Source organism: Drosophila serrata, unplaced genomic scaffold (assembly GCF_035046125.1).
Source record: "Drosophila serrata isolate PLE 108 unplaced genomic scaffold, ASM3504612v1 contig_302, whole genome shotgun sequence".
In the NCBI taxonomy this organism is placed as follows: domain Eukaryota; kingdom Metazoa; phylum Arthropoda; class Insecta; order Diptera; family Drosophilidae; genus Drosophila; species Drosophila serrata.
In genome coordinates this window covers 750,480-775,360 of record NW_028257200.1, presented here as the reverse complement: position 1 = coordinate 775,360, position 24,881 = coordinate 750,480, and the positions used below count along the sequence as shown (strand labels likewise).

Genomic DNA, 24,881 nt, shown 5'->3' with positions numbered 1-24,881 from the left:
ATCTATCATTCACTGGCCAGGACCCATGAAGGTAGCAACGATGTCGCGCTTTTCAGTTAGTCCTTCCCCGACATGGTTCTCATGGAGAGCTACTTTTTCTGCGCCTCGGTTCGATTGGGTGTCCTTATCATCTGTTTTGTGACCGCTGTGAGTCCTCCAAAGGATTTCAGACTGGGCTTGATGTGTTATTAGGTGTCATTTTTCTCTAGCTGAAAAGCACCATCATTATGTGGTTGATCTTCACCGATGGAACTGCCTTTCTCTATGTCATCATTAACATTTTCGAATCCCATTACAAGACGAGTACAATTGTCCATGAATCGGTCAACTGGATAGAGCAGTGTAAGTTGAAGCTTAACCAAATATATTGTTTGTAACTAAATCAGGAAAATTAATTGATTAATTCTGCATTTCTATACAAATTTAAATAAAGATATCTAACAGAGAAACCCTTATATATTATTGTATAATTAAATATGATCTGTATGCTGATCTTAAATATTTATATGTCCAGTAACCCCATTATATGTATATCCATTTATAACCATGACAATGAACTATTCATTGTTTGTCTCCTTAGGTAATCATGAACATAATTGCAAAAATAGAACACAAAATTAATTTTTAATGATTTTTTAACTATTTTACTAGACAATCTACTGGAAGAATCTGGAAAAGTGTATTGTTTTGAAATTGTTCAAGCGGAAATTGAGTCTACAATAAAATTTTTAATAATGCTTAATTTGTTTGAATAATATTTAATATACAGTTTTCCACTGTTTGCTCATAACAAATATTAGTAGGAACTTAACTCCCATAAGATGCGGTTTCAAATATTATATGCCACTCTAATTTTACTCCTAATCATGCCAAGTTCTACTGTAAGTTTATAAATTCATATTCCTCTGTTATTTAAATGATAAAACCACTTATGTAGCTGGCTGTTGTGTTCAAGTTTACAAACTTTGTTTGCCAAACCTACAACCAATTCTGATTTCAATTTCAAGAATGTCGCCTGAAGGCTGTATCTAGAGACAAGGTATTATTGAATATGAATGGAACCATACTCTATCCAGTGAATAAGGCTCAGATTCAGGGCAAGTTATTCAAAAGGGAAAGTGGCTATAAGCCATGGCTTCTTGATATCCAAATTGATGCCTGTCGATTTATGCGAAAGAACTATAACACAGCTGCCAAACTTATTTTCAACATTTTCAAAGAGTTCACCGATATTAACCACACTTGTCCTTACTTGGTAAGTTATTCTCACAAAATTATTATTAAATTAACAGATTAGTTTTTTATTTAACTTTCAGGGTCCGGTGCATCTTAGAGGATTTTATCTCCAACCTGAATTATTAAAACTTCCCTTTCCCTCTGGCCAATACATGATATCATTGAGATGGTTCTTATCGCAAACTTCAATTTGATACCAATATCAGTTTTGTATTTGTTGAGGATTTGAAGAATACATAAGCTTAAAGATGTTTAAAGTTGTTGATGGAGGAAATATCTACAGAAATAAATGTTTACATTTTCTTTAGTTTTATTTTCATTCAGGAGGTTCAGATTACCAAGCTGTAGTTTTATTAATGATTGTTATTTAAAATCAAATATATTATCTTATATACTATTATATTTTATAACTCTTAAACAACTTTTCTCTTAGATCCCAAGGAGCTCATGATGTTCTTTCAACTCTACAGCTTTTGCCACATTGTGTCTTGTGTAGTTGCAGCCTATGGAGCATACAAGGTGAACTATTTTAATATAAATGTATAACTATTATTAAGAAAAACAATTTTTTTTCCTAGCTCAAAAAGTGCCACGTCATACCTTTGGCCATCTTCGAATTCTTTTACACAGTCCAAGTCGTAGTCCTAGCAACTATAGCTCTTCGGATTGTAAGACACATAGTGCCATTGGCCACGTTGATTCTTTTAACCCTAGGCTTAACATTCTACGCAAGTTGGATATCTAATAATAAGACATTAATTTTATAATACTAAACTATTAATTTTCAGTGTTGGTTGCCTACGACACCCTTCTGCTAATTGCTTTCATACAAATTATGTTTTTGGTTTGGAGTGAACGATACCAACGATTATATGGAGCTGATCCCTTAAATCCCGTCCTCAATGGGAAGACTTTTAAGGAAATGACAGACAATTCCCCTCCCATCTCGCAGCAACCAATAATAATATATGTAATGCCAAAAGTTGGTCAAAAGTTATGGAATATGCAACCACAAAAATTGTGGAAGGATGAAATTATTCAGGACGAAAATTCTGAGGAAAAAGGACTCTTGCCAGAAGACTTCTCTGATTATTTTCAACGAGAGGAACTTTTATCGAAAGTCCTTCTGAGAAATGCCATAAATGGAAGTCATTTGAAAAAATAAGTAAAGTTATTTAAAGTTTTAGGTTTAATGACGAAATTTTGGATCTTAAAAGAAATAAAAACTATGTGTTACTGTCTGTTAAAATATACATAAGTTCTACAAAATGAAGACCACAATAATTTATTCATCTTTTAAGTTATTTTTATTGTAATACATTTTTTAAAAACGTATCTTAAATAACTGAAACTAAAGGCCAGAAAAACAAAGTAATTTAGTTCATTTTAATGTAGGATACCTTATACCAGCTTAATTTGTTTTATATTTATTTAAATATTTTTATAACCTACAGGGTATTATAATTGAAGAAGCTTGAAACGCAATGACAGAGTTATTTTCGACCCTAAAAATCATATATATTATTGATCAGTATCAACAGCCGATTTGATCTAGCTATGTCCGGAAACAATTTATTTTTTCAAAAAATTTCAAAATTTCAAAATTGATAAAAAATTTGAATTTTTTTAAATGTTTTTTTTTTACACAGTTTTGTTAGCCTAATTAAACCTAACATTGTAAAGCTTTCCGAATTGAAATTAAATTTTGTCTTAGTTTTTGTATGATAATTTCCATGGTTATACTACAAGGAAATACAAACTTCGTTTTCCAAAGTTAGCTTATTGTTTCCTTCTTGTTTTATATAAATATAGAGTGCCTAATGTTTATTTGTATCCAATTTACCTAACTTTTTATTGTATGCAGTTAACTACATTAAATTATTCACACTTGGCAACAAGTAAGGTACTCATTGTTTTTAAAAGAAATAATTCAAATTATGCATTGTGTTCTTTAAAATTAATATTCTTGAATATCCTTCTTCAGGACTACTCGTTGACTAAACATAGGAACCAGGAACGTGTCATAATTTCTTCTAGCCTCAGAGCTTTGACGCATTGCCAAGCGATTAAATTATTTACCAACAGCTTAGAATCTGAATACTTCCTTCTGAATTGGGTTTCATAATAAATTAAATAAATATTTCTGATAACAATCAAAGTATTTAACAATTTGTAACACTTAAAATATCACTAGTTATTGGGGGAAAAGAAACCTATACTTATTGTCACGTCCTGCAGGCTACATTCTGTCCATAAAGAACTCTGTACTCCGGTTCGATCTTGGCCTTAATAAACTTGGTCATTTCCTTGGCATATTTCAAGCGGGTTGCCGAGGCTTTGGTTAGTTTCTTGATGCCGGGACTATGCACCAGAAAGGCAGGATGTAAGACGTGATATTCGTAGCCCAATAAGCACATGGCATAGTTCTGAAAGATGCAAAAAGAATTTAACAAGTTTATCAAGCTAATTAATATTTAATAATCACCTGAATCCTCTTATTGGACTGCCCCTCCCAGGTGACTCGCTCATCAAACAGCGGCTCCGTGTTGTCGCTCACATAGAAGGGCTCCCAGGCTCGGAATTGCTTCTCTCTACGTCCCACCCTGAATAACTCCAGATGATCCTTTACACTGGGTGCCCGATTAAGCCAATCCTGTTGACCAGGAATCGTGTGACAGGTGGAACAGAGCTTCAAATGGAAGATCTGTGCCTTCTGCCTCCTATAGAGATCCAGTAACTCAGACTTGTTGCCAGGTACTTGAGCTTCTGCCACAATCTCGAAGACTGCCAGGGGATACACCCGTCGCGGCTGGCTGGGATCCAGAGCCAGGACACTATGGTTCTGGGCCACCATATCCAGAAATTGATCCACAAAACCCAAACTGGGGTACAACTCAATGTCGCAGGCGAAAATAAAATGTGTATTGACCGCCTGCCTTGCAATATTCCTGCCCACATTGATGGGATAGGTGAGATTGGCCTTCACCTTGTAGCTATCGTTGCGATCGATGAGTGTATAAGGAGGTGGAATCAAGGAGCCATCGGCCAGAGTGCACAAGTAAGGCCGATTCAGGACCTCATCCTCGTCGTAAGGCACATTCTCTGGCATATGTTGGTTGGAGAAGTAGACATGAAAGCTTACCCAATCGCTGATGGCCTCACTGCCGGGCAAACAGTTCCGGACATACTGAATGGCATCCAAAGTGGCATTCAGATCATAGCCAGGTGCATGAATGGCAAAGCTGATGGGACCACCCCAGCTGGAAAAGATGAGATTAAAAGGATATGATTAATATTGGAATATCTGTAAACAATTGCTTCTTATATGATTATAAACGAAGCTATCTTTTTACTTTAACTAAAACCTCTTGGAATGGGAACTAAAATGCGGGAAAACCCGGACACTTCAAGATAAGCTCTGTAGATTTATGACGAAGCCACTTACCGTTCGACCACCGTTTCCAGGTTATCAAAGAATGTATAATCTCCATTTGTTGTATAAGTAATGGACTCTGTGCAGCCAACTTGACGGCTCTTTCGCCCAATCACCAAATTCTGGAGCAACCAGAATTCACCGTGCTGGAGTCTCTGGAAGCGGAGTGGACGATTCCGGCACTTAACCAGGCGTTGCAGTTCTCGGGTGCGTGGGGAATCCTGTCTGGCAGTTATCCTTATTGGTTCCTCACAGTCCAGGTAATCATCTGGAGAAAAATCCACCGACATTGACCAATTTGGCTTTGATAATTCCCGCTTGATCTGACGATTCTGTGTAAGTTGATTTGCCTGCTGTAGGTTCTTCCAAAGTAGCAGCAGAGCCACACAGAGGAGTATAAGGATCGGCCAGAGGCGGGTATATCTCCTATTCGCAAAGCTAACCGCCGTCATGGTGAGCAGCTCCAAATTTTGGGGAACCAAAACCTTAACAAACACTCCACTCCGTTGCCAAACAATAATTAACCTGCAAGCAGAATGAGAAACCCAATAAACACTGAGACTCTCTGATAGACCCAGGGCGCTGCACTTATGTACGTGCCAACCCATCTACGTGCCGAATGGGTTTTATAAAGAGAAGCCACGGTATAGAGGGGTTAATTCAATACCCTGACCCATTATATCATCCGTAATTACTATTAGAACTCGTCCGATAAGATCCCCACATAATGTCGTTGGAGTTCCAATGGCATCGCCCTTTTGATTTGGCGTGTTCCGACAACGAAAATAATTTGGTTTCATCCTTTAACTACACACAAAAATAGCTAACATAATATATAATCATTGAGAAACTGCGTAATAAATACATATGTTTTCTATAATTGGGAAAAAAGTGAACTTGTTGGAGCTCTTAACTTATCTGAATCGGCAATGGGTTCTTTATTTATAAATATTTCTTTAATTTGATAAAAACACGCTCAAAAAAGCCTCTAACTTAGCAATGGGGTTTCTTTGGGCTTATGGATGATACTGATGTCTTAAAATTAAATTTAAAATGATAATCATTTGAGGTAAATATAGACAATGTATCATCCTCCTTAGTTGCTTATATCAATGTTATTCGATTGTAGTAAAACTTTTTATTACTTTGTATGATAATGTCTTTTTTTAACTCAATGTTTTATCAGCCGAATTTAATCTGCAAAGGTCAAATTGCGCTCAGATCATTGTTGTCACAAGAAAAATGCAGCAGTCTATTTATACAGCTTGTTTTAATTCCAACACAAAAGCTCTTCAGTGTTGTTATAAACTAACTAACCTTAGGATTAAGCCCTCTTGCCTAATACACTTTAAAAGCTAGATATCTTTTACTAGTTTACTTCTACAAAATATTTGTAATTTGTGTATGCCTAAAAAACAAGGCAATTACAATCACTTCTATAATTTATTTGTATTTATTTACATACCTTTTGTTGATGGTATGTCCTATGTCAATCTTAACATATTTATATTGATAAGAGAGATAATATTTGTGACGACTTTTTCACAAATCTAATCTATAATATACTAACTTTACTAGAAATTCAATGGAATTACTACAATAAATAAGAGCTCCACCTCTTCTTCCACTTGAAACACAATCGCAAAACAAAATAACTGACCAGTCTGGTTGATAATCACGCAATTAGTTAAACTTTTGGATTTACCAATTCTGAAAATGATCAGATAACCATGAACGAAACACGATTTTAAAAATTTACCAAAGAAAATAAAATGCTTTTCCCTTTTGTTTATCAGTTAGAATCGATTACAATTTAAAAAACAAGGTGCGAGAGCACAATAAACTATATAAAACGGAGAGAGAGATGTCACACCTGTTGAAGTCGAGCGATGAAATGTAACTAAAGTATTGGAACTTGCAAGAAAACACAATTCCTAGGTAATATGCTTATCCGAGCGCAGTTATCAGGAGAGAGAATCGGCCTTATCACAGCCATTAATATGCCCAATCAATAGATAACCGAGTTAGGTGGCGGACAGGGGTCAGCAACTACTTATTATTACCGGGATATTTGACTCGAGTTTTCAGAATCACGTTTTCATGATAATACCTTATCGCTGGGAATCTTGAAATTCAAATGTCTTAATAATTATTTGATAAAGTTTCTTATTAGCAAAGATTGTGAAGAAATTAACTAATCAAATCAGAGCGAACAGATTATTAGATTATTAGATATTAAGATAACTATATAAATAAATCCATTACATACAATTACTTTTAGTTTAAAAATGTTTATCTAATTTATGGATCACATAATAATTGCTTAAATATAAACAAGTTTTATGACTTTTTGAAGACTCTTCTTCAAGTGTTCAAATTTTCGATCTTATTTTTAATTTTTAAAGTATACCCGTTTGTGATCGCTCCAGTAGCTGGTTAAGTCCCACTGGCTGCCAGTTGCTAAAGCTTCCATCGCTGAGCATGCACACGTTGCGATCAATATAACAAAACAGCTTTCCGACGCGATAAATCTGCAAATAAAACGAAGCTCATTACGATAAAAATGCAAACACTCAATAAAGCTTATAGCTTCTAATCTCAATTGCTCTCACCTGCTTGCCCATTTCCCGTCTGCCGGGAAGGGGAGCAAAGATAATGCCCAGCTCGGCGCAGCGCTGGGAAACAAGCTCCTTGAACTCCAGCTGGGCGGGCTGATGCACCAGATCCACCATCATAACAGGCGGCAGGAGACCCGTCGGAACAGGACCCGGTGGCATTGGCGGCGGTGGTGTGGCCGTGATAGTGGGCTGAAGAAGGGCATCACTGGCGCGGTGCATCATTTCAAGGGCTCTTCGTAGGTGCTCCTTGACGCTTGGCTCGCGGATAACCTGCTCACTCAGCATGCTCTTCCAGCCGGTGTACCAACGCGATATCTCAGCATAGTCAGGAGACTGATTCAACCATAACACCAGCACCTGCATCCAGCGCGGGAAGAAATGTCTGTCCAGCAGCTGAGCCATGTACATCGGTTCAATGAGCTCATGCCACTCCCAAACCTGATGCCACAACTCCAGGTCCTGGTGCAGAGGATTAATGACAAACTCGGCGAGGGTCAACTGCAGCTTTGGTAAGATGTGACGCTGCAGGAACTCCTGCATCTCCTCTTCGGGGAAGGCCTTCTGCCAAGGCGTTAACATGGCCCTGGCCGAACGATCCTGTGGCAACCAGGCGCGCAGCGCTTCCCCAAGCTTGCTTCGGATCTGCGGATAGACGGCCTCCTCCAGTTTACTACCCAGGATAGCGTGCCAGGGCAGTACCCAGCTGTCTATGGGCACGGTGTCAGTGAGGGGATCCCATTCCTGGACGCCGGTTACCAGGCGCGGCAACACCAATTGTTCCAGCACAGAGTCCAGCACCCAGGTGGGCAGCAAGGGGGCCCAGGCATCTAGCAAAGCCGCCATTGGGGGATGCTCCTTGGGCTGCCAGGCTGCGGCGCAGGTCCGGAACGATGGCATCACCCCGGCCCAAATCAGCGAGGAGTACGGGTCGAAAACATTACGTGGCTGCTGCTCTGCCGGCTCTCCACGCTGCAGCATGGCCCGCCAAGTCTTCACCATCTGCAGCGGCTCAGTTGGGTGCTCCAAGGGTTGCCAGTTGAGCAGCTCCCGCTTCAGAAGCGGTGCGATCACGCCAGCTGCCAGATCAGCCAAGCCGAACTCCTTGAACTCGGCCGCATAGTCCACGAGCAGCTCCCGAAAGATCCGCTCCGCCTGGGGCAGTTCCAGGTCGGGATTCTCGCTCAGACGCTCAACTCGGTCCAAAGCCTCCTCCAGAGTGCGTATATGATTGCGCTCCAGCTGCACGATCTCCTCCAGCTTGCGGTGCTCGGTCTCCAGCGCTGCCTGCTGGCTGGAACACTCCCGTTCCTGCTTGTCGATGGCAATGATCTGCTGCTCGGCCTGACTAACCAAGAGCTGCAAATTGTGAGTCAGCTCAGGCATTGCAAACACGGAAACGGAAGTGGCAGCTCCTTTCTCCGACGGGTCGGCGTCATACAATGTCTCCTCCGGCGTGATTTTGGCCTGTCCCAAGGCATGATAACCGCTGAGCACTCGCTTCTCCGGACCTGTCATATCAATAACTGGGACATTGCCCAGCTTCTTGCTTAGCTTCTCCGAAAGCAGGTGACTGGACTTGTTCCCCTTGGCTATCACCTCCTCTACCGATTTGTAGTAGTAGCGTTTACCTTGTCGATCCTGCGTATCGGCTCCAGAGGCGCCTCCCTTACGCCACTTGTTCAGTTGTTCCTTAAACTCCTTGGCCTCGCGCACATCCTCGTCCACCTTGATGGCCTTGGCTGCCTGTCCGCCAATGCTAGCGGCTGTTTCCGGGCCATAGGCTCCGATGGCTCCTCTGCCCTTGCGCACATGAGCCTGCACTGGTTGTGAGATTCCCTGTAGGTCCTTGCCCAATCCCTTGCCTGGTTCGTAGCCCATTTGGAGGAGCAACTTGGCCCCTATGCCGCGTGTATGCTGCTCCCAAGCTCCCACATTCCGCTCACTGGCAATGTGCGAGCGATGTTGAAAGGTGGTTCCACCGCTGCCGGACTTGCCATGACCCCTGCTTAGAGCTGGTCGCTCTGCTTCCTCAGCGGAGCTATTTGAACTGTCCTGATCGCTCTGGTCGCCGAAGGCTGGACGTGCACTGGCTGAAGAGCCGTCGCTCTGGTCATCCCGATCCTCTCCGCCGTCCTCCTTAGTCGCACCGTCGCCTTCTTCAGCTTTGAGCGCCTTTTTCTTCTTTTTACCCGCCTGCTGAATGCCGCCGGCCACGAAGTTCACCGGCATTGTGTAATCCTTGGGCTGTCGGGCGGACCGCCCCCTCCGCTTGCCGCCCTCACCGCCGCTCTCCTCCTCGCTGTCGTCTGCCCAAATGCCTGCAGGTAACACATTTAATTAAAGAAGTTCATTTACAAAGTTGGTAAAGTCATAGCTTACCATAGATTTGCTGGTGTCGACTCTGGCGTCCGCGGGGCCTGTTGATGTTGAACTCATTGTCCAGGTCGTAGTCCGTGATCTCGAAGCGTTCGTATTCGTTGTCCGACATGGCTTCAAATTGGATTTCGACTTTATAATCCTTAAAAGCCGATTTCACACAGATTTGTAAACAAAAAAACGCGATTGATAATAGGGATGGGACTTGGAAAGTGTGACCTTTCTTCGATTTTTCGAATATAACTTAGCGGTCAAATAAATATACCAAATGGTAGGAAACTCTGATCATCGTAAAAATGTTCAAAAACTTCACAAATTTGATTCAAAATTTGTAAGAACCATCAATATACGATAATTAAAGTCTATTTTTAAAATGTTTTGTAAAAACTAAATAATATTATAGTAAGTAAAAATAAATACTAACAAATATACCAAGACTTGCCTGAAATAAGCTGGCAACACTGCTGCGGGCTTGTTTGCATTGTCGGCTGGTGAAACTGATAATTCAGTTGGAATAAAACTCGATCGTAGCGACACAAACTGTAACGGAAGATTCGCTTAAGCAACGATAAGAAAGTGGTAAATAAGAAAAGCTGATATAAATCTTAAGTAAATAAAAAATGAGTACCCCAAAATCGAGTTAAAGATTCTACTTTCGGCCCTTTCGAGTGCGTGTGTTAATTGCCTTGATAGATAACTATTGATCATAAGATAGTTGCCAAATTTAATAAGCTTTTACATTTTTAAATAAGTTTGATCTAGGCCTTAAATAAAGATAAACTGGCAAGCAAAGCTTCGTTGCTCGTTGAACTCGCAGAATTCGGATCGGGCAAAAATGTAAAAAAAAAAAAATAAGCAACTGAAACCGTATACTTAATACGCACGCGTGTGTGTAGCTCGCAAAAAAAAAACAAAAACAAAACAAAAAACAAGAAAATTATAAACAAAACTACATGCTACGTCAGAAGTCTACAAACAAAAGATATGAACGCAGTGCTGACGTCGCCGCCAAGGTTCGAATCAGATATTATATTTTTTTTTTGCTGTTTTTTGCCTTAGCTGCTTGCTGTTTCTGTTTTCCATAAACTTACAACTTAACAACGTTTTTTGTTATTTTTTTATATATATATGTTTTTTGTTGTTGTGTGTGACTTTATCGCGTAGTGATTTGCGTGCACCTCAAGGCGAGGAGAACTGCATCCGAGGCCCTCTCTCTTTGGGATCAGCAGTGCCTTGAGATTGAAGTGAACGTTTCGATGTGTCTAATTACACAAGCTTTTGGAAAAAAAAATCAACCCAATGACAGCCTGAACCAAAGATAAAGAGAGCGATCTGAACATCAGCATAATGAGCTCCCAGAGAACTGGCTTCGTCCTGGACGCCAAGTCCATGGGTGTCAATAGGGGCTCCAGACCGCCATCGCCATCGTCCACGGATTGCCTGTGTGAACCCTCCTCGAATCAGGAGGAGGAGGAGGACTCCCAAAATGTGGACAGTTCCACATCCATTCAAGTCATGGAGCGGAGAGATCAGAGATCAGAGCTTGAAGACTGTGGCAACTACGCCCAGTGTAACGCCAGCACAGATCCCCTGCCCACGGAATACTACCGCGATCTGCTCCAGAAGCTAACCCAGGAGACCGGCGATGCTGGTCGGGTGAACTGCGAACTGAATAGCATTTTCCTCAAGCGACTGTGCGAGATCGATAGCCTGAATGAACAATGCGGGGATACTATGGTAAGAATAAAGCTAAAATAGAACTTAAAATTAATATACATTACCTAAAACTCAAGATCTCTAGATACTTGCCTCAAAACTTTATAGACTATCATTCGATTGTACTTAAATTTTCATAAAACTTTCACTTATGGGTATTATTTATATACGTATATAGTTTATATAATAATTTTTGTTATAATTTCAATACAATTTAATTAAATGATACTTATTTCCCTGTAGTTCAGCACCCAATTGCGACTGGTCACCTTCCAGGAGTGGGTGGACTTCCTGCTCCATGTGAACAGTGTGATATTGGGCAACATGTCCGAGTTGGAAAATGAAGCCTATGGCAAAATAGTCTCTTATTTTAACTCCATGCAGGGACAACAGCAACAGGCTCTGGATGAGAATCGGAAGCTAAGGCGAGATATTTGCACACTGATCAAATTCGTGCAAACTGGCTACCATCGGAGCAGCTGGGAGGGCATCAAGGAGATCTCTCTGGAGACACTGACTGTTAACCAGTTGCTGGGCATGAAACCGGATCAGGTCCTGCCGGAGAGTGAGAGCGAGAAGGTAGGCATTATCAAGAAACCAGGCTCCCCAAACTCCAAGATTTCTTCACCATCCCGTTGATTTTGATTTTATTTATTTATATTCTTTCTTGTTCAATAAATTCTTTATCATTATTCATTCAGAAGTCAGTTTTTCATTGTTATTTTTTTAATCCTTTCCTAGATGGCCGAGTGCATGAAGTCGTTAGTCAACGAAATGGCGGAAAAGCATGATGAGATCTGTCGCTTAAAGACACAACTGGGAAATTTAGATGAGGTTGTGCTCACGGCCAGGCAAAAGTTGCTACTCAAGGATCAATGCATAGCGCAGCTCAATCAGCAGGTGAAAAATCAAAGAACACGGGTATTAATTCATTAACTATTGGGGTATATAATTCAATTAATTATTAGTTTAAAAAACAAGAAATTTAAGGAGAGGTTTTGTAGTTTAATAAAAAGCAATAAGATACATAGCTACTTTCTCAAAAAGCCACTTTGAGGTTCATTAACTAATTTAAAACATATATTGAATTAAAACCAACTTGAAAATACATTCAAGACCCTCTTTCATAATAACTGACGTTTGTTTATGTTTTCTTTCTAAAAAAATCCCTATCACAACCCCATCGGATGAGGGTAGTGACGTTAGAAATGCTTCTTGTTCCCTCAGCTCAGTTTATTATTAGATTAATTGGAATATTATTCGATTACTCAAGCTGAGCTTATCTCTGAATCGCCTTTCGTAGCGTAAAATTGGAAACCCGATCAGCTAACGTCTCAGTTGGCTGTCATTAGAAAATTCCAATGTAGTAAATAACACTAACAGACATTCGTGGCAGACTAAAAAATATATATATACTTCAATATGTCCCAAACACAGCTGCAGGAAGTCAACCAGAGCTTAGCCAATATGCCGCAGCAGACGAAACCCGAAGAGGAATCCCCCAAGGATTTGGAACAAGACTTGAAAGGGAGTGGTGGTGTTGAGGATCTGAAGCAGGACTCAAGTGGGAGCAAGGTGGATGTAACCACCAGCGAACAGATCACCAACTGTATGCTGCAGGATCTAACGATTCAAGATTATAGAGAGAACGAGATCCTCCGGATATTGGACAATGAGCTAAACGAGTTTCTTCTGATGCACAACATTTATGAGCATCAGAGAATGGAGTCCTGGCGGAGACGTCTCTCCACCTTGTACGGGAATATGGTAAGGATATATAGAAAATGTTTCAGTTTTATTTATATCTTTATTACCATTTTCTTCAGTGTGCTGAACGTAATGACACAGTTAAGAAACTGGAATACATTCGCAGTCAGCTCAGACTTCTTCAATCGGATGTTGACAAATCCCGCCTGGTCTTTAGCCAAGCTGTAACTGATGATGTAGACTCCAAGATGGTGGAATGCCTAAAGGATCGACTGGATACTCTCAGTCAATGCAATCGGGAGCTGCAAGATAAATACATGCGTCTCGATACGTACTCCAAAAGTGAGTACATATAATTATCTTTAATTGATATCATTGAAATCGATGAATATTTCAGTGCTGCAGACAAAATACGAGTTCGAAAACGGTTTGAATGAAAGGAATTCACAAATTTTAAAGGAGATTGCCGAACTGATTTGCAAACTGGTGAGTTGAGTTACTTTTTAATGTGAAATTCACAAGAGAATACCTCAATATGTTAGGTTTTTAATTCCAAATTCGTTTTAATTATTGATTCCACTGCAGAGTTCAAAGGAATTCTCCTATAATGATATTTACTCAGAGACTGCAACCGAGAACCCATTCTGCGAAGCCATCAACGAGATATGCGATCATATGTCTTCCGTTCAGAAAACCAAAGAGGAGCTGAGTCAGGAGACAAATGTGAGTATCATATTTGACTTGGTTTCGATTTCACACACAAACGCAATTAGACGATTCCAATAACCTTGGCTGTCATATCAAATGCAGAAAGGCGACACGAAAACACCTAACCAAACAAGGATAGAGCCCACCAAAGCCAAACCCGCAGCCATGGCAAAGGCAAAGTCAACAACTAGGACCGCCACTAAGCCAACAACAAAACCTGCAACTAAGCCAACTTCTACTACAAAGACCAGGAGCAGCAAGTAGTAACTATGTCACTTGTTGTTGACCCTCCCACACATTTAGCCTAAGCTAAGCCAAGTTAACTCTACTTAAGTACTATAGCTTAAAGTTTTGCCCTCGTTGCCCTAAGTTGTAAAGTTATTTATCATCGAAATAGTTCCCGCCAAAAAACCCAAAATGATGGCGGAAGGAACGGGTATCCTTGCGAATATATATGTCTTGTTTATATACAAAAATCAACTGATATCTATATATTCACAATGAAGTAAAGCCAGGAGCTCAGTCAGATGGGGTTTAAAAAGAATAGTTATTAAACATTTTCAGTTTGGAGTTTGTCAATATATATTACTAAGCCTCAGCAGAGTTTGATTTTAAAATTAGAATTATTATTTTAAATTGAATTTGTATATATATTAAAAAGCTATGCCTCTGACCTAACTATACAAATACATTTACCTTTGCCACCGAATAGTCTCTTATGTGGTAAATGACATTCGCCTTCGGGCAAGAAGCCCCATATATAGCTTTCCATATATATAAATTTATATATATCCTGGGCAGGAATGACAACAAATATTGTTGCCATTCGAGTCGACTGATTTATTTACCCATATATTTCGTATGGTCCCGAAAGTAAGTTCCCTGCGAACTCTCCTGTCTACCTTCGACAAATACAAATCGGTCGCGAATGTGTTTATTGTGGAGGAAAGTTCAACTGCAATTGAAGGCAGGATGGGGATTGGGGATTGGGAGTTGGAGTACCTCCTCCCGACAGGCTCACCTGCCCTCCAGGAGCTGGCGAATCGGAAATAGGTTTCGTGTTATTTATTTACCCACAATCGACACGCGAGGCAGGCGAGCGAGTGATATGCATATCGATGAGAGCCCACGGGACATGGGACGGGGATTTGAGTGTCGAGAGCTGGCTCGTGATCCTCGTGAGCCGGGAATTCCCCTTAATCGAATCCGGGATAGAGTAAATTTATCTATTACTTAAGTTAATAATAAGGAATTAAATTTGTAAATACAAAAGAGGCAAATTTTGTACATATAATAATTATTTTGGTATGCCATGTTCAGATGTACAGTTGCTGACAAAGGTAATCAAAATAATTATTTTGTTCTTAAGTATGTAGGTTGTAAAATATATATTCAATAATATAGGAACTAAGTAATATAAATAATATATCAACTATTATTATATTATATTTCCTTTAATAAAAATGCATTTAAAGAGGTTCTATTCTTTTTGAGTTACATTGAGTTAGGAGTATTCAAAAATTAGGTTTTTAAAAAAGTATTTGGGTTAAACCTGATAAAATTATTATAATAGACATTGAATATACATTTTATATCCATTTTTAAAAGTATATTAATATGTTTAATTAAAAATTAAGAAGCTGTTAAGAAAATCTCCCGTAACTCCATCCAGAAACAGCCCTTTTATTGACCACTATATCTTTTAAATTAAAGTTCTTTCCAAGTCGAAAACAAAACAATACATATTTGGATATATTCCTAGTTTATAATATTATATATTTGGGAATATCCTTTTTAAATTTTTTGTTTTTCTAGTTTGGGTTGCTGTTTAAACGACAATGAAGCTCATCAATGGGAATACTATTAGTTTCCTTCAATAAAACCTTTTAATATATAAAAAATATTAAAAGATTTATACCTTTTTGTAATATTTTCACTGCTTAAAACCCTTTAAAACAATACCCTTAAGTCATAATATTAATAGAATTAATTTTTATTAATATATAATTCCCCTAACCACTCTCACGCGATCATCTCAGCGACCAACTGCTGGGTGGAAAATCAAACACAACTCGGCTGGAAGCCGTTTGCTGCACCCATGCCGGGGTCGTCGGCGCTGGGAACCGGAGTAGTTCGCTTCAGAATCCTGTCATCCGTCGTCGGTTGCTGTTTAGTCGCGTGAAACAAATCAAGGAAGCGCCAGGATTCGGCACCGGGAATAAAGCGCGCGCGTTTGCTAAATGTCCTTTCTGAACCCGCACATTAAGCGTAGACGTGAATTTACGAGCCCTAATTAGCCGCCCGCGAAATTTGGAAATTTTCCCCAACACAACCAAAGGTGCTTTACCCTCGCAAAAGGAAAAGGCATGCAATTAGTTCGAAACTTTTCCGTTCAGTCCTAGGAGCAGGTGGACGCGGTGTGGAAAAGTTTTCCAAAAAGTGCAAATTGTTTTCGAGTGTTTCGAGCGGGGAAAGCAAACTGTAAATGTGCAAATTGAGTCAGGTGAAAAGGTGTGGAAAACAGGCAGCGAAAAGTGGGCACTCTTAATGGGTTTAATGACAGCCAGACGACACAATCCTTTTGTGGTACCTGGAAATCATAACAATTCATTGCCCCCGGGTATAGTATGTTGTCTTAATCGATTTTCACAATTCCCACCTTCCCGCTCCAAGGAGGCTATCAAATTCGTACTCCTCCACGAGTATAATAATATGCCTTTAAAAGTGTTTTAAGTGCGCGAAGCCACGCTCTCCCCAGCCCCTCAAAGGAAATACTATTGGCAATCGGAGGCACAGACAGACGATATTGTAGGCTGCCACCCGCGCGGCAACTTTATTTTCAAATCGTGTCAAACAGTTGGGCCTCGCCTAAAGAGAGAGAGAGTAGAGGGGTTGGGTGCATAGTAGAATAATATAATATCTATAAAACCCCGGGGGCACCCCTTCCTCATATATACATTGTTGTTTTTCCTTGTGTTGCCAAAGTGCCAAAGAAATGGAACTTTGAAACCCGAAACCCAAAGTCTTGCCACCTACGTACGTCTTCGTAGAGTTCGATTTGGTTTTATTTTCGTGACAAACTTTTAATAGCAATATTATTGAAATGAAATGAAACGGTAATGAAGTCAAAATTCGTTTGCTCTGTGAGAGATATACCTATATTTGCAATCTGAGCACGACATCGAAAGCGATTTAAACTAAAACTGCAAAGATATATGCACTCAATGGACAAATTGACAGGTTGACTGACAGTTGATACCATTATTTCGCGATTTCGTGATTCCCCGGTTTTACGGCAATTAGTTGCAAAATATTCCGTTCCGCCATGGTAAGCTTCGCAACTCGGAAATTGTTCAGGATTCAGGAGCTGTCTCTTTTCCATTTCGCATTCGCAGAACGAAAAGACTGCCGTTGACTGTCCCCATCGGCAGCAATTGGAGCATACGCTACTCCACTGCCAGACCCAGACGGAGATCCTGCAGGCCACCAGGGATAATTATCTCAGCATAATCGATGAGTTCAAGCGGGATCTCGAGGAGCTGACCGAGCAGGTTGAACAGCAACAGAAGCAGCAGCAACAGCAGCAGCAGCTGCAGCAGACCAACCAATCCTGCCCAGAGCCAGAGCTTCATCTGGAGGAACCACCGCGAATAAACTGTGAACTGGAGATACAAGTTCGACACATTTCACCTCACTCTATCCCTTTCAAATTCACTAAAATCTTTTCTTTTTCTCTGATTTCTCTTCGATGTTTCCTCCTTAGAATGAACGCCTTGCCTGCCAAATCGAAGGACTACAGGATACGCTAAAGGATCGCGATAGCCAGATTGCTGATCTGCAGACCATGATCCAGAGCTACTCCGATGTCAGCGAGAATAATCGACTCAAAGAGCAGATACATGAGCTCAAGCTGAAGAACAGTAAGTTAGATTTCAAGTATACTCATTATATAATTACTTATATATCCTTTTCCAGGTGATCAGAGTCGCCAGATTCGTGAGCTTGCCGCTGCAATTAAGAGCAACGAGCAGGAGAGAACGGAGCTAGCCACCAAGCACGAAAACCTAATGGGTAGTCTTGAGGAAAAGTGCCAGGGACTCAAGGGAGCCGAGCGACAGGTGGAGAGTCTCCAGACGCGTTTGAGTCAGTTGGAACAGCTGCAGGAAGATCTTAAAATGGAGGTGAATATCCTGTTTCTACTGCCTTAAAATCTTTGTTAATAATTGTTCTTTCTTCTTTTAATTACAGCGCAGCATGCTGCGAGATGAGGTGGTCGCCCTCAAGGAGAAGGAGGCCGTGTCAGCGGGTCGAGAGCGAGCTCTCTTGGACCAACAGCGACTGGGTCATAAGGAGCTAGAAAAGATGCGATATATCATCCGGGATATGCAGGGTCAGCTGCAGCAGGAAGAGTCCCAGCATCGGGAAAACATTAAGCAACTGGAGCTGACCAAAGTTTCTCTACGGGAACAGATGCACAACCTTGCCGCCGACTGCCAGCGTATGCAGTCACAACTGAAGTAGGTAGTCCGGGCGGGATGGAGTGCATCCATCTAAGAGCAGATGCCATCTTCTTCCATCTCTATAGGAAACAGGTTGAGGTCAACCAACAGCAAGAGCAGATTTTGAATTCCTTTCGCACGTGGAAGGATGCCCAGGTTAGGTCCGATGAGGCGATGCGGCGACACATCAAGGAGAACGATGAAAGAATTAATTTACTGGTGGATGAGAATCATTCGCTGGCCGAAGACTACAGCTGTGTCTACAGAGACTATCAGCTTTTGGAGCAGGAAATGAAGAGGCTTAAGCAAGCGGTCAACTATGCGCCAAGTCCCTCGATGGGTTATCCTGTGTCTCCAGGTGGCGGACGATTGGATGCCGAGACGGGCAATGAAGTGAGTTTATAAATCAAAAGAAATACCTTCTAGTTTTAAGAAAACAAATTAAATTAATTACAAATTTAACCCAAAAACAAAACTACATTGAAACCTTTAAAATTCTTTGCTTCCATTCTACAATATGTCTCTTCAAAATTATAACAAATTGGAATAACATTGGATTAATATTAGATGTTTGACCAGTTGGAATAGAACCACTTTGTGTGTATAATGTTTATAACTTACCCACTGACAATCCTCCCCGCAGATGGCCAGACGCCTTCAGAGCATGGCCACCACCTCCCAGCGCGTTTCCCATCAGTACCGAACACTTAACGATTTTCCAGCGAGTGCGGTTTCCCCGTATCAAAACCGCAAGGCCCAGGGAAGACCAGCGGGAGACCAGCTAAGACCCTTTAGCTCCTCGGATGATGTGTCGTAGGGTCAACCTCCAATCATTTTCACCAACTATAAAGTCAAGTCGAGCATATTGTAAATTACTTGTAAACTAAAGTAGAAAACAACGAAAACTAATAAACATTTCAATATAAAGTTTGGGTGTTTTTTAACAAAGGCGTCATTTGATTTAAATCCCAGAAATCGCAGGATCCAGCTTGTCTTTCATTAAATATTCTTTACGGAGCTATATTCCTGAGTTATATTTAACCGAAATTGTATATTATTTAACGTAAGGTACCCTCAATCAATCTCCCATCCTGCCTGTTGCATCCTTGTCTACTTCCCATCGTCCTGCTGGTTAAGCTTGGCCCTTTCGCTGATTGCTATTAAAGCCATTTTAATTTGAGCCCGCTTCTTGACGCTCTCCTCGCGCAGAACTTCGGATTGCTTGGTCAGTATCTTGACGCGAACGTCGCTGAACTGCTCCGCCTCCGGCAGGGTCATCTCCAGATAGACATCCTTGCCCACGTTCACCAGGATGCGATCCATCTGGCGAACTCTGGCCTGCATAAAGATATTGCTACCAATGTTCACCTGCGTTTTGTAGCCCTCGGACAAATGTGTGTCGAAAGTTTGCAGCGTGTTCTTCAACTGCACGTACTCCATTATCTCCTCGTTGTACTGTCCAATCCATTGTTCCAGCTGGCGGAGCTCCTCCTTTAGGACTTCATTGATAAACTCCTCGATTTGGGTGATGCGCGCTTCATTGGCAGCCTGCCTGTGTAAATTTAATTTAAGCAGTTTATTCGTATTTCTTGATAGCTCATTACTTACTCCTGACTCTGTTGAGACGCCGCACTGGTTTTTGACTTGTTGTGCATTGTTATTTCTTTAATTATAAGCTTTAAGCCCGATAAATCCGATAAAAACGAGCAATGTTTGATTTGTTTACCTTTTTGTCGCAAAATAAGTTAACAGAGAGCTGTTGAGCGCATTCGCATGCGCACTGTTATTAACAGCCGCTGAAAGGTATGACCATGTAGGTAGAGCGGCAAACTTTTTTAGTATTTTCAGTAACAGAAATTTCGATTTGGTCGTTACAATTCAAATATTCACAGTAAACGGAAATGAGTGGGAAATACATAATGATTGCAGGGGAATCTTACAAAAAGCATTGCTAAAAATCAAACGACAATATTGTATATATCTATTATATAGATATTCGAAGTCAGTCAGCCCTTCAATCACAAGAATAATGGAATAAATATTAATGCAACTATTATAGGATTCTGTCTCTAAACAATGAGGTAATATGCCATTTCCGGTTGGTTGATTACCAAAAAAAGGAAATATATTTTAAGAGAAATTCTTCTATCTTTATTTATTTTTTGATTGTATTCGGAAACACACTCCCCTGCTGGTTACATCAGCACAAAAAAGTGTTAAGTTGTGCCAAGTTCAATTAATCCCACACATTGCAGATTTTCGCACTAATCCGATGTGACTCCCAGTTCATCGCACACTTTATATAATCCGAAACAAATGATCACAGCCATAAGACAGAAGCGAAAAATAAAGTCAATTGTCTGCGCAGGCAATTCCAAATTAATATTTTCACATCACTCTTTGAGTGTCTTATCTGCAAGTCCGAATTGAATTGAAATCACACCCGAGGCATGAATCATTAGCATTTTTAATGCCTTTTTAGCCTTTGTATTTGAACTCTGTTGTTTGTGGTGCGTATGTTTCCTGTTTAATTTATTTATGCACAGACTTATCATTATTAATAATTCTTTATTGATTTTTTAAATATATATTTACCATCCTCTTTTGTTAGTTTAAAACGCTTTAAATACTGCGATTGAAGTTCCAGCAACTGCTGCCTTTGGGAGCATCATAAAATGCCTCCAAGTTATATACCTGAGGCATCCTCTTCATTGATGGTGAAAGTGCTCGATGTTTAGATAGCGACTTGATTTACTTTACACCTAACAAAAAAATAGATCCGCTTTGGTGTCTGGGTATGTTTCCTGTTTAATTTATTTATGCACAGACTTATCATTATTAATAATTCTTTATTGATTTTTTAAATATATATTTACCATCCTCTTTTGTTAGTTTAAAACGCTTTAAATACTGCGATTGAAGTTCCAGCAACTGCTGCCTTTGGGAGGATTATAAAATGCCTTCAAGTTATATACCTGAGGCATCCTCCTCATTGATGGTGAAAGTGCTCGATGTTTAGATAGCGACTTGATTTACTTTACACCTAACAAAAAAATAGATCCGCTTTGGTGTCTGGGTACCAATTAAGGATGCGCTCCACCTCCGCCGCTAACAATATCCAAGCAATCCATTGTCCACATCCAATTAGCTGATCTCCAACACCTCTCAGCTCCTGCTGCAAGCACCATTTTCCACGGCTGCCGCCTGGCTTGCCACAAATCAAAAGGCTGGAAAACCAAACCAAAACAAATAGAAAAACAAAACGTCGGAATATCCGAAAACCAAAACAAGCTGAGGAAACCCAAAAAAGCAAAGTGCCAACTTTCATTAAAAGTATTTTTGCGCTCATTGGCAATGCATTCAATTGTGGTCTCGGCAGGCATGGGATCCCATGCCTAGTTTAAGCCAGCGACTTTGACTTTGACCACCTCCTGTTGTCTCTGGGCCTTGTTTCGCATCCAATCCTCATGATCTACAACACACCGTGACCTTCTTTGCCTTCTCTGCCCATGAGAGAAGTCTTGTGCTGCACGGGAAACAATTTCGAAATAATAATTCAAGGATGTCTAGCAGAGCTTTGTTTGACTTTAAAATATTAAATACAAAGTTGAAACTCATATTTTACTATACATAAATAGAAAATTATGGTATCATTTTGGCTTTTTAAGTTTTAATTTGAAATGTGCAATTAACACTTACCAATATTTTTAGAGGGTAAGCTTTATTAAGGATTGAATTGCTCTTAGGAAAGTATATTTTACCTCATTTATTAATATTAATAATTGAAGTTTCTTTTATTTTATTTAAATTTATTTGTATTAAAATAGGAATTTTAGATTAATATAAAAATGTATCCTTTGGTTTCCGTGTAGAGAAAGACTTGCCACAAACCGAAACGACAAACATTCGCACACTAAAATTTGAAAAAGTAAAAACCGTCGAAGGAAAGTGAATTTCTTTTTAAGCAAATCAACTTGCCACGCCCCTCCTTCGATGGGATCCCCCTTTCATTTACCCCCGGAGATTCACAGATCTTTTGGGTGAAATTTCACGTGCCATTAAACTGGTTCTGTCAGGCACAGGCACTGGACTTGTCGATTGGCTTCGAATACGTATCGGTTTGAAGATTGGGCTTAGGTTCGGCGACTTTGCAGCACTCCTTGCCACAAAATTTTCTAAAAATTAAATGGATATATCGACAGGGACTTTACCCATTTAACGAAACACACCTAAGGTATCAAGGTTTATATGTGTTTATGATGAAAAGAAAATAGTTAATATCAAGGATTAAGTCACTTTTTCTATCTTAATTTGTTATTTTAAGAAGATTTCTTCTTTTTAATTAGGTAATGTCAAAGGATATATTTATTTTAATAAGAAATCAAAGTCTTTTCATCATTAAATTAAGTAAAACCCCTTCAAATATCCCTTCTTGGCTGATTTAACTAAAGTGTCCTTAAGTATAGATAAGATTTAGACTGAAATATTTAACTTTACATTAAATAACCTGCAGCATTTATATATTTTAAAACCTAAATAAAATGAAGGATACCCCATTAGCAATGCCATTATAGGACATCTGCAGCGTGTAAATGAGGCATGTGCTCCTGCACAGAGACTGAGACTCTTCCCTTTTCACATCGCCCACATGGCCATAAAAACATGGTTAATTTCCATTTGTGGCAGCTATGGGCTGCAAAGGAAGCTGGCGACTCCTAGTGGGCGTTGCAAGATGGAAGGCAGGCCAGGCACTTGCCGCACTTGCCACACGCTGCGTTGCGTCAGTTTAGTGTGTCAGAAGCCGCCAGAAGAAGAAAGTTGCTCCACGTTCAAGCCCCATTGATCCGGTTTAGTGGAGTCAAGTCGCTACAGGTTCGTTGTTCCTTCGAATGGCGATCACTTCGTCTTTAGCGTTTTCCTCTGGGTTTTTTCTTATTTTTTATTTTTATGTTTGCTTACTTTCTGCCGCCACGAAAAATCGTCGTCCACTTTCGGTCGCAATTAATTATGCGGCGGGCAGCTGAAAATGAAAGTGCGCCCAGGTTGCAAGTCCAGATCTTGGGTTCTCACTCTCTCTTTCTCCAGCCTCGACTCCTGCACCTACTCCTGGCCCCATCCTCGTCTCGGGTCCATGTTTACTTCTCCAAAGTTGTGTGGTGGCTTATTTCTTTAAAGTGCAGCAAACGATGCCTTTTTCCCATTATTAGACATCAGTGGACTTTATTTCTGCCCAGAGAAAAGCTAAGTAGGGGGTTTTAAATGTATCTCGGAGTGTTTTAAGCTTAAAATTAAAGTGTAATGATATTCATGCAAGTTTCCTCTTTTAACAAAAATATTGTAATAGGCATTGATTGTCTATGAATGATGATAGTTTAGAGATCATGTCCTAGAATTTGGTTTCATAATTCTAAACTAAGATTTTAAACCTTTTCTTTGAATTTACAAAGCTTTTCTACTTGGAAACCCCAAATAAATATCTTCCACAATATTTACTTTTAAAAAGGCTCTCTTCCAATTTCCAAAATCTTTCTTACTGTGTACCTTAAAAAGTGAGAACATTCTTTGCCAAGATCTTCATTATCTTCAAACGAGAATGCCGATACCGGGTCCTCCATCCAGTTGCTGCCTATCGAGATGTCGTTGTCATCCTCGTCGTGGTCGTAGTGTCTGTCGGGTCCATAAAGAGTTTGCTTTATGTTAACCAATGGAACTCGCAGGTGGTCACTTAGTTTATGGCCGGGCAACCGCAAGATCCCGCACCGATCCGCGCTGATTTGTTGTCGCCATTCCCAGGCCCAAGATTGGTGGCTAAAGTGTTCTCCGAATGCTGAACCCTAGGATATTAAACAACCTCGATTACTCAGACGGATACAATATCAAGGAAGCTATTAAAGAGATGGTAATAAAATAAATAATGTATATAGAAAGGAAGTATTATTAGTATAAATAAAATAATAGTCATGGTAATAAGATATAACTTTATTTATATATATTATTATTATTATTTTAAGTCCTGAGAAGATTTATAAATTAATTTTTAATTTGTATATCCTTAAACAAGGTATTATAACCCAAGTCATTTCCTACCCTATAAATCATATATATTCCTTATTAAAGATAACTTTCAAGTACTTACACTTATCCCAAAAATAAGTACAAATTCTCTTCTTTATCCGATTGAATTATCACCACAAAACAATCCATTTTATTACCCCAATTATGTCCACCCACGATGACTGACCCATTGTCCAGGAAGAAAGGCAACCTTCGGCATCTAATTCAAAAATTTATCAAGTCTGTCAACATGCCAGTCCCCCGCGGGCTACCGATCATCGATTTGTTCCCATGAAAAACCCATTTCGGTTGCTCGCCAATAAAACTTAAGCGCCATCCAATAAAAGTTGTAGACAATTCTGTACAATAAATAAGGGGAAAAGCCCACACAGAATGGCAATCGATCGATGACGGCGGCGACACGATCAGCGGTCTTATTTGATCTATACGGGAGTGAGACTTGCAGACTGTGACCCCGTCAGCCAAAAAACAAAAATAATAATAATAATAATAAAAAACAGAAAGAAAACAATG

General features: G+C 39.9%; 5 protein-coding genes and 1 pseudogene across 12 annotated transcripts; 3 read left to right on the top strand and 3 right to left on the bottom strand.

Moving 5' to 3' along the window:
* Positions 1-20: 20 nt before the first annotated feature.
* On the top strand, positions 21-2,519 carry LOC110182717 (uncharacterized). The gene is made up of 5 exons (XM_086837225.1): positions 21-147; positions 210-342; positions 1,670-1,755; positions 1,815-1,968; positions 2,025-2,519. The coding sequence occupies exons 1-5, from the start codon at positions 73-75 to the stop codon at positions 2,399-2,401; spliced, it is 825 nt and encodes a 274-aa protein (XP_086693351.1). The 5' UTR covers positions 21-72; the 3' UTR covers positions 2,402-2,519.
* On the top strand, positions 867-1,476 carry LOC110182697 (uncharacterized; annotated as a pseudogene).
* A 210-nt stretch (positions 2,520-2,729) lies between the features above and the next one.
* LOC110182707 (beta-1,4-glucuronyltransferase 1) lies at positions 2,730-6,273 on the bottom strand. Its single transcript, XM_020950804.2, has 4 exons — positions 6,135-6,273; positions 4,682-5,194; positions 3,722-4,496; positions 2,730-3,662 (listed from the first exon to the last, which is right to left on the bottom strand). The coding sequence occupies exons 2-4, from the start codon at positions 5,119-5,121 to the stop codon at positions 3,462-3,464; spliced, it is 1,416 nt and encodes a 471-aa protein (XP_020806463.2). The 5' UTR covers positions 5,122-5,194; positions 6,135-6,273; the 3' UTR covers positions 2,730-3,461.
* Positions 6,274-6,940: 667 nt separating this feature from the next.
* Positions 6,941-10,203, bottom strand: sip1 (septin interacting protein 1). The gene is made up of 3 exons (XM_020950798.2): positions 9,667-10,203; positions 7,282-9,605; positions 6,941-7,200 (listed from the first exon to the last, which is right to left on the bottom strand). Exons 1-3 carry the CDS (start codon positions 9,773-9,775, stop codon positions 7,069-7,071), a joined length of 2,565 nt encoding a protein of 854 aa, XP_020806457.2. The 5' UTR covers positions 9,776-10,203; the 3' UTR covers positions 6,941-7,068.
* Positions 10,109-19,220, top strand: yuri (yuri gagarin). Of its 8 annotated transcripts, none has more exons than XM_086837217.1 (14): positions 10,109-10,242; positions 10,828-11,400; positions 11,623-11,958; positions 12,121-12,279; positions 12,817-13,146; positions 13,206-13,428; positions 13,484-13,572; positions 13,672-13,809; positions 17,190-17,468; positions 17,558-17,714; positions 17,770-17,975; positions 18,043-18,311; positions 18,380-18,686; positions 18,937-19,220. In XM_086837217.1, the coding sequence occupies exons 2-14, from the start codon at positions 11,011-11,013 to the stop codon at positions 19,108-19,110; spliced, it is 3,057 nt and encodes a 1,018-aa protein (XP_086693343.1). In that variant the 5' UTR covers positions 10,109-10,242; positions 10,828-11,010; the 3' UTR covers positions 19,111-19,220. The 8 variants fall into 8 exon arrangements, 7 of the variants coding, with proteins under 7 accessions (XP_086693343.1, XP_086693347.1, XP_086693348.1 ...); XR_015272669.1 differs by having other exon boundaries at positions 10,144-10,676; positions 18,355-18,686; XM_086837216.1 differs by having other exon boundaries at positions 10,144-10,676.
* A 62-nt stretch (positions 19,221-19,282) lies between these two features.
* Positions 19,283-20,081, bottom strand: Uxt (Uxt prefoldin-like subunit). Its single transcript, XM_020950813.2, has 2 exons — positions 19,902-20,081; positions 19,283-19,845 (listed from the first exon to the last, which is right to left on the bottom strand). The coding sequence occupies exons 1-2, from the start codon at positions 19,946-19,948 to the stop codon at positions 19,404-19,406; spliced, it is 489 nt and encodes a 162-aa protein (XP_020806472.2). The 5' UTR covers positions 19,949-20,081; the 3' UTR covers positions 19,283-19,403.
* Between the last annotated feature and the right edge of the window lie 4,800 nt (positions 20,082-24,881).

Coding starts and splice junctions, on each gene's coding strand:
- LOC110182717 (XM_086837225.1), top strand. CDS start 73: ATGGTTCTCATGGAGAGCTACTTTTTCTGCGCCTCGGTTCGATTGGGT. Junction 148..209: donor TCATCTGTTTTGTGACCGCT/GTGAGTCCTCCA, acceptor ATTTTTCTCTAG/CTGAAAAGCACCATCATTAT. Junction 1,969..2,024: donor AGGCTTAACATTCTACGCAA/GTTGGATATCTA, acceptor ATTAATTTTCAG/TGTTGGTTGCCTACGACACC.
- LOC110182707 (XM_020950804.2), bottom strand. CDS start 5,121: ATGACGGCGGTTAGCTTTGCGAATAGGAGATATACCCGCCTCTGGCCG. Junction 4,497..4,681: donor CTGGAAACGGTGGTCGAACG/GTAAGTGGCTTC, acceptor CATCTTTTCCAG/CTGGGGTGGTCCCATCAGCT. Junction 3,663..3,721: donor AGTCCAATAAGAGGATTCAG/GTGATTATTAAA, acceptor TGCATCTTTCAG/AACTATGCCATGTGCTTATT.
- sip1 (XM_020950798.2), bottom strand. CDS start 9,775: ATGTCGGACAACGAATACGAACGCTTCGAGATCACGGACTACGACCTG. Junction 9,606..9,666: donor TCGACACCAGCAAATCTATG/GTAAGCTATGAC, acceptor TGTTACCTGCAG/GCATTTGGGCAGACGACAGC. Junction 7,201..7,281: donor GACGGGAAATGGGCAAGCAG/GTGAGAGCAATT, acceptor TTTTATTTGCAG/ATTTATCGCGTCGGAAAGCT.
- yuri (XM_086837217.1), top strand. CDS start 11,011: ATGAGCTCCCAGAGAACTGGCTTCGTCCTGGACGCCAAGTCCATGGGT. Junction 13,147..13,205: donor CCACCTTGTACGGGAATATG/GTAAGGATATAT, acceptor CATTTTCTTCAG/TGTGCTGAACGTAATGACAC. Junction 13,573..13,671: donor CCGAACTGATTTGCAAACTG/GTGAGTTGAGTT, acceptor ATTCCACTGCAG/AGTTCAAAGGAATTCTCCTA.
- Uxt (XM_020950813.2), bottom strand. CDS start 19,948: ATGCACAACAAGTCAAAAACCAGTGCGGCGTCTCAACAGAGTCAGGA. Junction 19,846..19,901: donor GCGTCTCAACAGAGTCAGGA/GTAAGTAATGAG, acceptor AAATTTACACAG/GCAGGCTGCCAATGAAGCGC.